This window comes from Trachymyrmex septentrionalis, unplaced genomic scaffold (genome assembly GCF_001594115.1).
Source record: "Trachymyrmex septentrionalis isolate Tsep2-gDNA-1 unplaced genomic scaffold, Tsep1.0 scaffold14, whole genome shotgun sequence".
In the NCBI taxonomy this organism is placed as follows: Eukaryota; Metazoa; Arthropoda; class Insecta; order Hymenoptera; family Formicidae; genus Trachymyrmex; species Trachymyrmex septentrionalis.
In genome coordinates, this window is record NW_017304543.1 from 3,882,306 (window position 1) to 3,899,296 (window position 16,991).

The 16,991-nt window shown below is 33.7% G+C and overlaps 1 protein-coding gene across 3 annotated transcripts in view; it reads left to right on the forward strand.

Annotated features, from left to right (window-relative positions):
- Positions 1 to 16,991, forward strand: part of LOC108745624 (ETS-like protein pointed) — a 120,830-nt gene that overhangs the window by 11,575 nt on the left and 92,264 nt on the right. For all 3 annotated transcript variants that reach the window (XM_018481895.1, XM_018481897.1, XM_018481896.1), the window contains exon 3: positions 7,100 to 7,304. In XM_018481895.1, the coding sequence (XP_018337397.1) occupies positions 7,100 to 7,304 (205 nt within the window). The remainder of the gene's footprint in view (positions 1 to 7,099; positions 7,305 to 16,991) is intronic.

Here is a 16,991-nt window from a genome sequence, read left to right on the forward strand (position 1 = left end):
ATATAAATATTAGTTGAAGTTTATTGTTTAAGTTATTTATCTTTTGTCTCTTTTTTTAGAAATTATGTTGAATCAGTTTAGTTAAACAATATTTAACTTTAATCAGTATTTGTCAAACCGTTTGTAAATTTTGTAAATTAAATAAAATTAATGTGAATAATTAATTTAACGCGACTGCTAGAGATAAAAAAAATAGAGTAGAATAGCAAGAGCGATATGATTCCGAATATTAAATGGACCACACGACTTGAATCGTTTGATCGTATATAGAAATGGAGAAATCCAGTGTACCAGTTGAGAGAAACAAGATGTGGAGAGGCGTTGTGCGCGGGAGGAAATGCGACGCATAGGGGAGGAGAAAGGGAAACCGAAGCCGCCAGAAATAGCATCCCTTCCCGCATCATGCAGCCAGACCTTCTGCATGCTCCTCTGGTCGTTCTAGTCGCATGCACCGTTGCTCGTCTTGCCTACGTCATACATTTGCTCGCTGCACAACGACGATGCGGCAACTTCATCATCCTACACACCATTCTCGTTCTTCGGCTTTTTTTTCCCCCTTACTTTCCACGTGACAGTAAAGCCATAACGCAGTTCCAGTCGCGTTACTGTAGATCTTTCTTGCTGCATACTTCACACTTATATTTCACTTTTATTCGATACACAGGGAAGGATGGGAGACATGACTGATTTGGTTTACCTACATTTTATATACGATGTCTCGTGTATTTTTACTTTTTCCCGTCTATTAAACATCGAACGCTATTATTACATTGCCTTTCATCGTTTGTTATAATATTTTTGTTACATGCTACCCACGTGGCCTGTGCGCCTCGCAGCTAGTGCATTCGCGTCCCACGTCTTCCATTCTTGGCCTTCTGTCCGTTCTTTGCTTTCTGTGCGCGTAGCGGCAAGGAGATATAAAGGGACAATGTAATTTTAGTTCTGTTTAATGGATTATTTGTAAAATGCTGCGACGCGGCTCTTCACAACACACTTAACACTACTCTCATCCTACTTCCTCGCTGTTTCGACAATCATGAAATTTTTCACTGTAACGCCAGCGATTTTTTCGCTCATTGTATACTAAACCTCAATTATGCTGCGTCATTATACGCTTTCGTCTTCGAATTTGAATTTTCTCCGTATATTCATCACGAATAGATAACACGAAAGGTGACAATTTAATATGTTAAACATTGCACGTACCGATTAATGTTAGTTCCACGTGTTTGTTATTGTTATTTTTTTTTCTTTTTATTTAATCAGATTTTAATTTTTCTTGCTACACAATCTTTTAATACTTAAAGTTGACTATTACGATTGTTTTAATGATAGGTTGTCTAGCTAATTTAACGACTGAAAACTTACAAGCCATCGATCTTAAATTAAGTGTGGGCGCGGTTCATCCGCTTCCTTCGTTGCATGCACGATATATTTCTACTATTGTCATTCTCATTATAAAGTCTGAACCTTATACAATCATATCTGTTTATAGACGTATTTGTTTTACATATTAACTATTCGAATTTATAATTTAATTGCGAAACATGTTCTCTATTGTTCGAGATTTATGTAGAGTTTATTTTCCATTACGGTTTATATTACCAAATATCAAATTATCGATTATTGGCGTGAACGCTGTGAAATATAATACATTATATGCAATAGATCAGACACCACGCAACCTGATACAGCTCCATTATTTAAATACAATATAATTCGATTATTAATTTTATACATATATAAATCACAGATTTGGAACGAAAATATTTGGATTTCATAAGCAATATAATCACAGTTTTACATAAACCACGCAATTATTATTTTTTAAATATTAACTCGAAGCGTCGATACTACAAGCGAGAGAAACGCTGTGGCATTGATTTTTCCGATAAGCTATTAATGTGAGTCGTGAATGAGCTGTTCTCTAATTTAATTTCGCTTGCATTCGAGGTGGATATAATCGTAGCAACGTCTGACCGATTAATTAATCAGCGTAATCGATAAGATATCCAGGCCAGCAAATCCAACGCAAGAATAAATTTAGTTTTCGTAATGTCGTAGCAAGTATTATTGTTCTTTGTTTTGTTTTTTTAATGTTATCATACAATCTATATGATTCTTTCGCGAAGTGATAATATTTGTATCTATCACATATCACAACAGATTTCATGTATTATACGTGTAATCTTTTTTTCTGTCTAACATTATTATAATTTTTAGTATAAAATAGAATGATTCTATAGAGAGTATAGAGAATCGTTCCATAAATATTAGTTAAATTAAGATCTACGCGAAACTCTACTTTTTTAAATAATTTTCTATATTTAAAAACAGAGAATTATTCAAATATCAATTAAATCTAGCTAATGTTTATAAAAACCATTTTATAATTCCATGAATAAACTAATGTAATATTGCATTTTTTACACAATTAATTAAGATAATGAATTAAAATAATTTAATAATAATCATACAATCACGTCATGGTAAAAGCACGATGCTAATTATTAAAGTTACTGAGCGATTGATCGAGAAAACTTGTCAACTTAGCTGCGTTGTCTTTTTTTTTTAATATGACACGCGCATCAACTAACTTTATCTTATTTCTACATGCAATATGCAACATATTCTCTATTGTTCGAGATTTATGTAGAGTTTATTTTCCATTACGGTTTATATTATCAAATATCGAAATATCGATTATTGGCGTGAACGCTGTGAAATATAATATTATATTATATGCAATAGAGAGAGAGAGAGATCAGACACCACCATCACAACTTGATACAGCTCCTGTATCATTATTTAAATATAATATAATTCGATTATTAATGGAACTTTATACATATATAAATCACAAGTTTGGAACGAAAATATTTGGATTTCATAAGCAATGTAATTACAGCTTTACATAAACAACAATTATTAAGAATATGAAATAATAAGAATATCAATCTCACTACGTGTCGAGCGTAAATCTCTTGTCTGAATAGCAATGCATGCATAATTTTTCTTTAGAGCGGAAATATGAAAAATGAAAAATTTTTCCGTTATTTTCAACAGAATAAAAATTTTTATGTTTTCGCCTTAAGCCTTTGTGTCCATGATGCTAGAAATCGGTCCAAGATCTCGAAATTTTTTATTCATTCAAAGATGAAAAAAGAATTGACCAATTGCATTGATCATGTGATGATTTGTTTAATTGTGTGATTTGCTCAAGTTGTTCAAATGAGATTTGTTCATTCTTTCTCTGTCCGAATTCTTGGACTGACTTCTAGCAGTTCGTGGACACAAACCTTTAAGAAACCCTTAAGAAAGAAGTTACAAAGGACCAACATCACGTGAGCGACCCTTTTATCTTTTTTTTTTCTGTCAGGTAGTTGTCTGATCGGCTATGCGCTTTGAACGTTGACTCACTTGCATTCTTAACATTGTTCATAGATTTATTTTCAATACGGTCGCCATTAAAGGCTCATGCGCGGGATTCATTAACGAACGGCTTTGTTAACGCTTTGTTAACGCTTTGTTAACGGCTTCGTTAGTCAATTATTTATCGGTGCGACGCGATCTAAGATAAAACATCGCGTAGAAACTTGTCACTACATTGTCGTCATTGCCTTCGTAAATATTACGTAACGAACGGTACCCTTGTCGCGATATATGAAATGTATTGAGTTGAATTACATTGTTCGTACTCTTTGGTTAAATGCATGTTTGCGATATGGACGTAATTGCACGCGTACATGACGTACATATTAGCATAAATTACAGTCAGTGACGAGCAATATTAGCATTCCAGCCGTGACATATATCAAATCGATATTATATTTATGTAGCAATCGGAATTATGATTACCCTTCTCTTTAATATGATTTTAAATGAATAAAAAAAAAAATACTTGTGCCAAGATAAATCATTTATAGGAAAAATCAAGGAGAACAAAAAATAAAGGGGATCGAAATTTTCTATATTACATTTCCTTTTTTTTATTTCATTATTAAGTTTCATTTATTTTATTATAAAATTTATCTATTGATCTGCCCCGTTAACTCGTGTCTTTCTCTATATTTTTTATTTCTATTTTATCGGATATTTGACTAAAAGCAAAATCGGCGACAAACAACTTGCACTTCACGTTTGATGTCAATGTAAAATTTATCTTATCGCGTTTGACGACTCGAAATGTCGCGCGTGCACGATGCGGATAACATTTGTGCCAAGATGATGCTCCATTCATCAATAGAATTTGCTGCTAAAAACGTTACGGTGTGTGGTCCGTTTACCTGGACTATCGGAGATACAGAGAAATCTTCGTCATCCATAAACGAAAATATTTGTGAAAGAAATATTTGTCGGATACGAACTTAAACATCGTCAATCATGCCTTGTACTTATTATCGCCCTGTGTTATCATCTTTTATCGATAGTTTTAGAAGACAAAAAATTACCAAATATCGCATATTGTAATAAAAAAACTGTTTTGATTTTTAAAAGTATTTTATAATTTGTTTTTATTCTATATTTTCGGTTTTTTTTTTATTTGTAATATTCTTTTACCGCAGAATGATAAATATTTGCGGATTTTGCTTTAAAAGATATCATAGTGTTTTGAAAGGTACGGACCACACTTTGAATCTCGATAAAAATATCAAGATATATTCTCACGACCTCGGATACGACTTCACGTTCTATCGATCAATATCTGTCTTTTAACTCGCTTTGTTATGCAAGTAAAATTTATAGATTTGTATCAAGCTTATCATGTATTATTCGCAAACAGTTTACATCCGTCGGCTTATACTACGTCTAATATGAATTAAAAATCTTCAACGGATGCGTTATATAAAATTACGCAAAAGTTCACGCGTTTATGAAGAAAAAAAACAAGTAATCGCAAATTGATAATGCAATTTCTGAATGAATGCAGTTTCCCAATCGTGTTCGATGAACGTAACTTATCTCGCGATATTCTCAAAGCGCGCTGCTCTTGCTGATTTGTTCTTCCTCCTCGCTGGTCGCTGCGTGGCTCGAATAGATTTACATGTCTGAAAGGACTATTATCGAGAATACTTCTGAAACTCTATTTTTGCCACGGCGAAAAACGATCGTGCGTGCCGGCTCTTGAAATTCCGTGATAACGAACCGCGATTTCTCTCGTAAACATTATCGAGTATTTCTCCGCTGATATTTCTCATCTCATAATATCATAAATTTTATGTTGCGATTTTAGTAAAGACTTTATTATACTTAATACGGAATAAACGAACTTTTCTTAAGTTTTATTTGCAATCTGGAGTTGAATTTTGCAAGAAGGGGGAGTTCAGTTCCCTTCCTTAAAATATTTTGCATCCAAAATATTTGATAATGTAAGAGAGATGTTGTGAAAAATAAGTAATGAATTTTGAACTTTTTTCCACATTTTTTTGAAAATTTAAAACAGAATAAAAATTTGGACTGGACAAAAAAGACCCAAACTGTAGATGGAGAGTCAAAAACATGATTACAGATAGATTAAAAAATTTATAATTCAATTGCGAGATAATTCGTGTAATCTGTTAAGTTCATGATAATCGATATTATCATTTTTCGTATTGGCCTTAATCTTGGCAAGATAAAAATTTGTGTAAAAATTTATGAAGAAGGCCGCGGTCAATGTTAGTGAAGAAACCAGTACGATTGCCAATTGTACACATTATAGCATTCGATCATTTTGTCGTAAGATAATCGTCTCGACGATTCACTCGCTCGGTCGCATCTGAGAGATATCATCGTTATAGATGACTCGTCTATCAATAATTGACTCGGTCACGTACTATTAGCTTGCGATGAATAGATCTTCATTCAGCATCGAATACTGACGACGAAAGAGGAAGAGATAAGCGAATAGATACGTAAACATAGAAAGAGAGAAGAATAAGGATACAAAGAAAGATAGCGGAATAAAACGTGACAAGACTCAGGATCTTTAACCGCTTTCTAGTTGTCTACATATATATATATATATACGTGTTGTGAGCTTTTTATCACTGTGATAACTTAACAAATAATTATTATACAGAAAGATCGTTTTACAAGTTCGAATTTAGTCGTATATTATTAGCATATATAGGATCGTTTTTGCTTATCATTTGTGTTATCCATCTAAATGATAGTGCAATAAGAAAAAGATGAATTATTATGTTCTCGCACGTATAAAATAATATTACACTTATAAAAAATAATTATAAAAATTATATATTAATTAATGTACATTATTGATAATAATTACATATTATAGAAAAAACTGTATATTATAATATATAGATATTTAAAAATTATGAAGAAAAAGAGAGAAAGCGAGTTATTTTTTTATTTATCTATTGTCATCGCTCATTTATTATTAAATTTTTAACAAATATTAATTATAATTAAACGCTGCTAATTTGGGAAAAATTAACAAACTCGCGCAACTTCCATCTATGATAGTTAATAATTTCGATAATATGGTCCAATCAAGGGTCCAATGATATTATTTTTTCTTCATTAAAAGAATTTTTTAAACTGATCGGTAGCTAAAAAATATATTCAAGTTTAATTTCTTCCGTACGAATCACGTTCATTGATTCCTCGTAGTACTAGATCACGCGCATTACACGCTGTTGCGTCATTTCATCGCGACATTTCATTCAACTTAAGAGTCTTTCATACGAAGGTCAAGCGAGTCGTGACTATCGCCAACACGAACACTCTCTCCATTCTTTTTTCTGCTGCAAGCTGTGTGTCCCCTCTTTATCCCTTTCTTCCTCAACGAATAACGCATGCACATTGCTTCCTCCTTCAGCGACTAACTGGTTATCTCTCTAATTTGCTTTTCTTACTTTTCCAACATACAGATCTCCTCTTTTCCAAAGTTTTCATGAACTTTCCCTTCATGTCCCTTTCACATCGAAACTTGCTTATTTTGAACAATTTTAAATAAAGATGCTAGATTTAAACGTTTGACAAAAACATGTTACTGCACTTTACTGTAAGATATGCACATATGTCACAACGAAATTTTTTACATAGATAAAGGCGGGCGTGCCAGCGCGAGTTAACGATATATATATTTTATTAGCGCATTCGGAATATGGGTAGCTTCCTGGGAGCCAATATTATCACCGACAGTTGCAGTATGTTGACGATGATGACGAAGTTGTTGAAGCAAGAGATGACCTCCGACGCCGAAGAAGAAGGTTTGGTGCCGATTCTCCCTCCCAGAATTACTTCGATGCAGAAGGTGCCTTCCTTGTCGGACCTCTCTGATCCGGAAAGCTCCTTAGGTGAGTCTTTCCAATCCCCATGCTTATCTTCTTAATCGCTCGAGAAACAGTGCTTTTAAGGGATTTAGACACTAAGCGTCTAAAAATACTGCAAATACTCAATTTTATATAAATATATTTATTTTTTTTTATCCTTTGTTATCACATGAGTTAATAAACATCATCGGTTAATTAGACTATCAAATATCTAAAAACTAAAATTAAATTCGATTAAAATTGAATTAAATTCGACAAGTACAGCTGTATATATTTTGCTGCGTGCATATTTATTTGGCACGCAATTTGGAAAATTTAGGTTTTAGATTATAAATATATTTATGAAAAGGATTAATATATAATTGCATTATCTTTGACAAGAGAGAATAGATTGACACACACTATTCAGATATATTGTATAAATTAAATTTATATTACGATTATATTACATTTGTAATAATTTGTATGATGAACAAGCAAATAATATATTTAAAAAAAATTTTTGGATGGACACTTTGAGACAAAGAAATATGACGTACATTGTCAATACAAACGTCAATATGAATTTGTCGAAGCTGTACTTTTTGTGATTTAATATTATATTTAGCAATTTATTAAAAAATTTTTGAAAGAAGAAAATATTTTTTCAAATTTCACAATTATTCACACAATACGATTGTAGTCGTTGGTGAATATTTTATCGTCTTGTTAATATAACGCATACGGAATGGCGTGAGAAAAATTTACGAGAGTGTCCAGACAGCGTTAATAATCGTCCAGCTTAATATTCTCATTAAGCGATTGTTCGCGGGCGTATGATTTTGTCAAGTTTAAAAGCTATTTGTCATCTAAAAGTACGTGGTACATATATTCCTTACTCTTTAATCAGGAACCGGCCACTTGTACTTCTACTTGAGAAGTATTGTGAAAGGTTTCTGGTACTTCTTTATTTTGTATAAAAATATCGATTTCTCGGAACGAAAGGGACAAACTGATAATGAGAAGAATAGTGAAATCAGCTCTTTCGTCGTCTCGTGAAATACGATTTCACGAGACAACTGCGATTTCGATGTATGTAACGTTGTGTTAATGTCGGACCAGATACTTAGAGGTATATTTACATCCGCTTGCATAATTCGAGTACTTGCTACATGAACTGCGTATATGATTTGTTCAATTAGATCGCGCGAATGTTGTATCGCGCCTCTTGCATAATATCAAACAAAACAATCGGATATTTACTGTAATTCTGATATGCGAAAATTGTTCTAAACAATGTGTTTGTTTTGTCAGTTTAATATTATCGCATATTAACTTGAAATAAAATTTAACATTTTTCTTTCCGTGAAATTTCAATAACATGTTTGTTTTTCGTTATATTATATATATATAGGTGTATAAAATTAGATTGGATTCGTATAAACAATACACAAAGATAAATTTAAGAAGATAAACGGCAATATTTCTCATTAAAAAATTAGTATTGTACACAAAATTTTCTCTTTTTATTTCGTTTCTTCGTCGTTTTACTGTATCCGAGTAACTGGCGAGTGATTAACTTATAATGGGGCAGGAAAGTGGATTTCGTCACGCTGAAAATCGGAATTTTCTAGGACGAATGTATAGTGTCGAGTGGCAGTGCGAGTCATCCTTGTTACTCGCGGCTCGTCGTGCGCGATCAAAATGTAGCGAGAATTTACGAATTGGATAATCAGCAGCATCCTCATTAAAGCCCCCCCACTAAACGCCCCCGCCTTCCATTCTCTTTCGGACGCGTGTATGAGGCTACGCATACGCGTCGGACGCGTCGCCCCCACCCATTTATCCGATCTTATCCAACTTCGAGGGGCATTTTTCACTGATCTGTGCCTTTTTTTAAACTTGCGCAATCGAACTCGTGAATCATTCTTGTAAATATTTAGATGTTACTATCCGAGAAACAGACGGATAATAAACTATGCTCTCTAAACAGTTGCAACATAGATCCACAACGTTTGTTGATAACGTTTGTTTATGCACTTATCAGTTTTACGAATCGATAAAATTAACACGTCTGTAGGTGAAGAGATAACTAAATATTTGTATAGCAATAAGAGAGAAAGATTCACATTTAAATACTTAAAAATTTTCTGTTTCATTTTTGTCCACTGTTCGTTTTTTTAAGAGTTTACAAGTGTTAGTTTACAAGTGTCAGTTTTATAACAACGGTAGGAACACTGAAAATTTTCTGTCATGCCACATAACATTTAAATTATAAAAATTTATATTTAAATTATTCCTTTCTCTTTTATCTGGATAAAAATATTATGAAATATCTTTTTATTTCATTTTTTGATTAATGCTCGTTAAAGTAATTTTCAGTTATATTGTCCTACTTTAAAAATGTATATTAAATAAATCTATCTTTAGTTTAAAAAACATCTTTTCATCCTTGGTATTATATTTTTGCGATATTCACTGTATCTACAGGAAGCGCTATAAATTTAAATATTGTTTTATATTCATGTTTTAATCATTTCTTTGCCACTATTTTAAATCTATTACACGGAGACTTAACGTTTGTTTAATAATATTACAGCATTTATGTAGAAATCTATCTATAAATTGAAAACGTATCCCACGCAATTAGCAATTAGAACGTAAGCAATGCCATAGATATGAGCGTAGGACATCAATCGAACAGTATACTGACTGTGCCGTAATAACAACCATGTAATAACGTAACTCAAGCGCGTAAATTGCGTATAATTAGCCGGCCGATTTATCGTGTGTCATTTAACTTTCGGTGGGCGTGAATCAGACGTGGCTCTGTTTATTACCGTAAAATCCACGTGGTGGTAATGCACGCGTAAATAATTAAATAGTGAAACCGCTCGAAATTAATTCATTGCTACTCGTCGGTCAACAATCAATATTTGATACGTATCTTTCACGCGCGTTGATTTGCTTAATTTTAGACTACTGTATATCTAGCATGCAGTACGAGACCACATGTTATGTCGCGAATGGTTAATGACTTTAAATATTAGCTCAATGCACATTTAATGAGTGACGAAAATAATTTGTGAAAGTAAATCAAGCGATTTATATATTATAATTACGATATTCGTATAAAATCTTATCCGTCAAGATTTATTCCTATACAATTTTCTTGCGATTGATAACAATATGGAAACATGAAAAATTCTATTCAATTGTTATAACAAATATTATTAGAGACAGTTGTTTTATTATTTATTAATTAATTTTATTAGAAAAAAAGTGTAGAATAACTTTATTCAAGTATCTCAATTATTACTACGATTGTTCTTTGAATTTTCCATTATTTATGCGGCCATAATCTTCCCATTTGCTTTTTTCATAACAATCTCCAACACTATTGTCAAACGATCGAACATTCGATCTTCGTTTACGACACGCTGCCATCGATGGCAGTCGGTACTCAGAATGTTTTATGCAAATAGCCATTGTCTATCCTGACATTGACGCGATGGCGAGAGATTTGTTTTGCGCTTCTTATGTGTCGTTGCACATAAAACGTAACGCATCTGCGTCGCGAATGTAACACTGTGGTAAATTCGGCTCTCGCTCCCTCGCGTGCTCGTGAAGAAATGTTGTCTCATAAATATGAATTCGTATGGCAAATACCGTGTGAGACGTCGGGCCAAGAAACTTCGAGGAAAGTTTAGTCACCGCATCGTTATTTTGCCATTAATACTTTAATGGAGTGTGAGATGAATCGTTAAGTTACAATCGATAACAAAATATAAAGATACCACACGCAGTAGTATCTTTATATATTTTTTAAATTAATTTTCGTTTTTTAAATTGCTGTATTTTAATTATATTTTAATTATATGTGTCTCGCACATTTCATTTCTCTTTCTTTTTTTTTATATCTTCTCTATTGCATAAATTTAATGAAAAGATTCTTATTTTAGATAAAAGTGCTTTTAGACTAACGAGTTTTACTTGTATCTAATATGTTTTAAAAAACATAAATTTTTGTTAGTTTATCAAGATACTAAAGTTTACTTTATTGATAGTCTTATCAAATTTAATAGCGTTAAAATTTTTAGTATTCATTTTTATGTATATAATTGTTAAATCAATTAGTTGCGTGGAAAATGATTACACAAATTTTTGTTTTTATTGAACATCAGTGAATATTTTTTACAACACGGATAAGAATTGTCAGTCTCTGAGTACGAGGTGTGTATTTCCTATTTATCCCTCAACCAAATCGACACCGGATGATCGAAGCTCGTTAAATTACGTGTCCTGACTTACTAAAAAGTCCCGCCCCGTAACTGTGCGTGTCCCTATCTTTTTGTCTCGTGCCTCTGTATGTTAATCATAAATCAAACACTATCACAAATCTTTCAGTCAAATGCAACAGATTTACATAAATTATTAATGCAAAATATATAAATAAGTAAAAAATATTTGAATTTTACTTTACTGATGCGTACATTTTATGTACGCATTATTGTGAAAATCCAAGTCAAAATCGAAGCGTATCTGATCTTATATCACATACGATACGTTCAAAATTTTTAGATTTTTTTTATTTTTTCGTAATTAACTCAGTTGGTTTTGAGACCGTTCTAGCAAGCTTGTTAAATTCAATAAACACAGTACAGCTATTTGGAGGGACGAATGGGAAGAATACTGAAAAGCAACCTCGTGACGTGCGAACCCAAATTCGTTCGGGTTTGTCAGAAAAAGGGAGATGAATGAGAAACAGAGGAGAGAAATTGCCGGAGAAGCCCTGCACCTGTATGGGAATGTGAGACGAGTGGAGGTGTGGGCTTTCTGAAAGGGTGGAGAGGAGAGGAAAGTTGCAGGTCGGCTAGACGGTACATTAGGTGCTATAAATGCCACTACAAATGACTTATTATACGGACATTTTTCGAAAAAGAAAAAAAAAAAGGTATATATCTAAATATTTATATCTAAATATAAAATCCGTCCATAGCAAAATCTGAGAAAAAATGCATTTACCTTTTCCTTAATTTATTTAATGTACAAAACATTAAATTATGTTACATAATCTGATAATATAAAGTAATCATTAATCCTCAACCTTTTTTCAAATTATTTTAAAATACATAATATGCACTTTACGTTAAATGATATAGTTTTGTCACATTTTTTGAATCATTTTATTTGAAGATATTTGAGATGCGATCCAGTTAATGCTGCAGATTGGATGTACTTAATGCTTTGTTGAGCTGCGGGAGGAAAAATTTTACGAATAGATAAATCAAAGAATGCTTCAAAGCATTTGCAGCGTGAAGTGGATCGCACTCTTAGATATCGAAGTGAAGTTCGATGAAATGTCCAGTATACAAGAGAGGCATTTATGACGCCTAGTGTACATCGCGCGAAACGCGTAACCGCAGCTGTGCGTGCGGTCGAGCTCCTCTCCCTCCCGCTACATCCTTCATCCTCCCTCCTCGTTCGCTTTGCTTACCTACCTACCCGAGACCAGACGCAGATACGGTTCTCACGTCCTCGATCGTCGGCGACGGCGATTTGCAGTTTGAAACAAACCCTTCCCGCGGTAAACGAGTGGCCTCGCTGGACCTGTCGAGCGTTGCCCGATTCTGGCTTTCTTTCTTTGGCAGAGCTGTGCTCTTGAAGACGCGATCTCGAGAGTAGTTGGTCGGTCGTTCTCGTATCTCGAAAATAAAAAAGAATCGAGGCAAACCACATGGTTTCCCAAATATAATTTTCGGTCGTTTACGCTTTGACTTTGTTGGTGAAATGAAACTGCGAGCGTATAGTCTCACCTAAATTTAATTTGATTAATTCTATTTCATATTCAAGATGTTATGCTATGGTTTGCTATCTTCTATACATATGTTCTTTTTTTTATTTACGAGAACTATAATATTTATATGTAAAGTTTCAGTATTATTTTAATTATTTAATTAATCATCGTTGAGAGACATCAAATATTAATACAATATTTTGGGCGTTTCTTATTAAATCAACTACACGAAAAGATATTGTACAAATAATTTAGGAAGGATATGTTATAATCACTTCCATTAATTATTTAATTAGTCTTCAAGGACATTCAGAAATTTATATAATTATACATTTAAACATTTAAATTTTATTATATCTTTATTTTCTTCTCTTCTACTTTTTACTTTGCTTTGTAAAAGCAAACGACTATCGATTGAAACAATAAACGATGTCTGGATGGGAAAAAGTGACAAAAATAATAGCTATCAAAATGAGATCTCTTCTATTTCTCTTCTCACAGCTCGCTCGATGTTGTCCGTTGTTTGCACAAATCGATGTTGACCTCACGATTGAAATGGCTTGCGTAGGTCCGTTTTATCTTTTCTCCGACCGATACTGATGTATATTGATCTTGCTGTCGTCTTTCTCGAAGAAAATACGATAGCAAAATGATGTTAATGTAGAACATCAATAGCATTTCCGAATAAACAAAGAGAAAGGTATTGTATAGATATAATGTCTTTTCGCATAATTCTAAAGTCACTTTAATTGCATATACTTTAATTGTAAAATTTGAAAACATATTTAATCAACATTGCACTATATTTATTGTTATTTCTACGCGGAATAAGTTCAATTCAATTTAACGATTTGATAAATTTGCCAACTTAACTACGTCGTTATCTCTTTTTGTCATTAAAAAAATTAACTGCCAACACAGAGATATGATATTGCTGTATGAATTATATTTTAAGATAAGAGAACAAGACAATCAGCATTTCAACGTAAAAAATGCAATTTTTTTAACACGCGTTAATGCTAAAGATACCGAGCGGTCATTGTTGATCGATTTTTATATTTTACATTAATATTTTTTATGTAAAAGATTGGAATTTGGAATATTTTGATTTTTCAATAATTGTGTCCTTTATATTGATGAAATATTTTCTTTTCCAAAATAATATTTTATTTTCTCCCTTTTTATAGTTAATTGATTCACTTTGTCCTTTTTGTGAGTAAAAATCTTTTAGTACTTCTAATGTTAAAGGTCGACAAATTTTTCGAACTTTGTCTTCATATAAAACACAGCTCATAATTGTACCGAAGCTGTTTTGCTGGGTTATCGAGCGAGATTAAAGATAGCATCGCTCGCGAAGAATGAAACGCTGTCATTGATGTTTTGCGTTAATAAAAGAAAATCTGGTTGGAGATTTAAATAAAAAATGAGTTTTCGTTGTTCTGTTCTATCTGTCTCAAGCACAGGTACAGATCTAATTTTTGTTATTCTTAAATTAGATCGTGTTAGTTTTGCTTTTTTTTTTTAAATGTTTATTACATTATTATTCACAAAAATGTCTTTGTGTCGATGTATACGATCCATAAAGGTCTGTATTTATAACTCGGGTCCATAAATTTGATAAACTTATAAATGACTGTGCAAATTAGTCGTCCCTGCGAGAAGAAAATCGGGTCAGTGCCCCAACAAGCAAGTGTCTACCTCTGCTGGTTTGCTCACCGGATGTCTTTACTACGGCTTCGATACGTTAGCCATAGGTAGAGCCACGGATACGTTTATGCGATCTGACCGCTGTGGATAAAGTAGATTCCTGAGAACGTTTGATACTCTACAGGGTGTACTGTTTAGAGTCGTATTGGAACGATTTTATTAGAAATATGATATTTTGTGCCAATTATTCCTTTTTTTCTTCTTAATTTTTATCTTGTCCGGTCATATTTGAATTTTTTCTTTTTTTTAAAATAAATATTGATTGTAATATTCTTTTATAATTAGACTTTATTTCAAACTGAACGATGAGTAAGCGTTTCGTTTTTAATTTTTTATTTTCGAAATATGATCTTAAAAAAACCACGCAGATTTTTATGTTTTGAAAAGCCGTTTGTCTTTGCTAACAAAAATAGGTTTTAGATTTCACAGGAAGTAACGTTAGTGACCACTTCCTGCCAATTCCAGACACTGTAAAGAAGTTATACACGTCGTGCATTCGAAATTGTTTTAAACTGAATTACAAATTTATCGAAACTTTTATTCTCAATCGCTTTTTTTTTATTTTATTTTTATACAAATGACATTTTCCATTGATTCAAAAAAAAAAGCAACATCCGTTCTTGCGCACGCGTGCTGAGAGAGGGAGGGAGGTGGCAGAGAGAGGGACAGAGCAGAGAGGAGGGCAATGGTTAGCAACAGGTTGTGACGTCACGAGGCGCCACGCGACTCCGCTTCATTCACGAGAAGCCAGAAGAGCGAAAGAGGGTGGACCAGGAACTCATAACCGGCGATGCCTTGCCTTTCCTGTTTTCTCACGTGATTCGACAAGCCGGTTTATCTCGATCGACGGCCGCGGCACTGGCAATTATTGGCCCGTAACGGTTTATGCCGAAGCCCGGCAGCGAGGTTACGGAAATGGGTTCCCAATTCCGAATTGACGCGGATAAAATTAATGCTTCGCGCAAATGCGTTGTCATATATATTTAGTATACAGGCTTTTTAGATACACGGGCTCTTGGGTAGGTTCAACCTTTACTTAAGAGCTTTCCGTGATTAAATTGATAATCACAAGCCATTCCACGTGACTGCTGGCTGGTTATTAATTAAAACAAGGATAAAAATTTATTTACGTCACATAGAAAGTATATATTCTTATTTTGTTGAAATCTCGAAATACGTCAAATTTTTAACTTGTTTAAATTTAATATTAGGAGTTGAACGAGTCTAAAAAGTTGGAGCACAGTCCTTTACGTAACAAATAATGCTTAACAGAATCGACCAATCAGAGTCTCTTTTTCTATGAAATGAAGAGCTTTAAAGATGCAGAGTTTTGCTTTAATGCTGGTAGATGAATAGTATTGTTCATTCGATTGACGTAATTATGTTTCGACGTTATTGTCTATATATTTTTCTGGACGAATATAACTTTATTTTATACATAACTTTATATAGATACTTCATAAACAGTATTTGCTTTTCATATCATAAACACGTTATATCTCTGGTCCGGTTCCACTAACGTAAGATCAATTTTAATCTCGGTTCAATTTACTCTTTCTAAGAAATTAGAAAAAGTTAAAGTTGATCTTAAACATTGGCGGGAACCGGATCTGAAGCTCATTCTACATTGGACACAAAACCGATCGCAAGTTTGTGTGCGACAGCCAATCTGAAGCTTGCTTGATTTTCAAATCAACGCTTTAGATTGGCTTACGTGTAGAATGGACTTTATATAAATACAGTTAACCTGCGCGACACTTGCTCGAAGATACTCGTCAGTGTCGTTCATCTTCAATCAACGTGACGTTTATTTCCTCGCTAACTCATTCATTCTACAAAATCAATGCTTATTCTTACCGAGCGAGCGAGCGAGCGCTAATTTCGCTTTGTCAAATTTCCCCTCTTTAGAGAAATGACCGAATGCATCGATCCCCTCTCTCGTCGATTCGCGCTGACCCAGGGTTCTTCAACCCCGCGACATCGTGCTCGTAGCTACGACGTTCTCGACGCGACGTTCGAATTCGAGTCTATCCGTTGCAACTCTCGGCCCTCTCGCCTTCGCACGGTAAGACGGCGAGCGAAGGATGAAAGACGACGGCGAGGCAAGGTGAACGCGGCGCGAGTACCCCACCACGGAGCGAGTAGCCACGCGAGTTCATTCATGAGATCGTGGGAACGTGCCTCACGGTGGGTCCGTTCTACCCCGTCCTCCCCCCCCTCCCCCCACC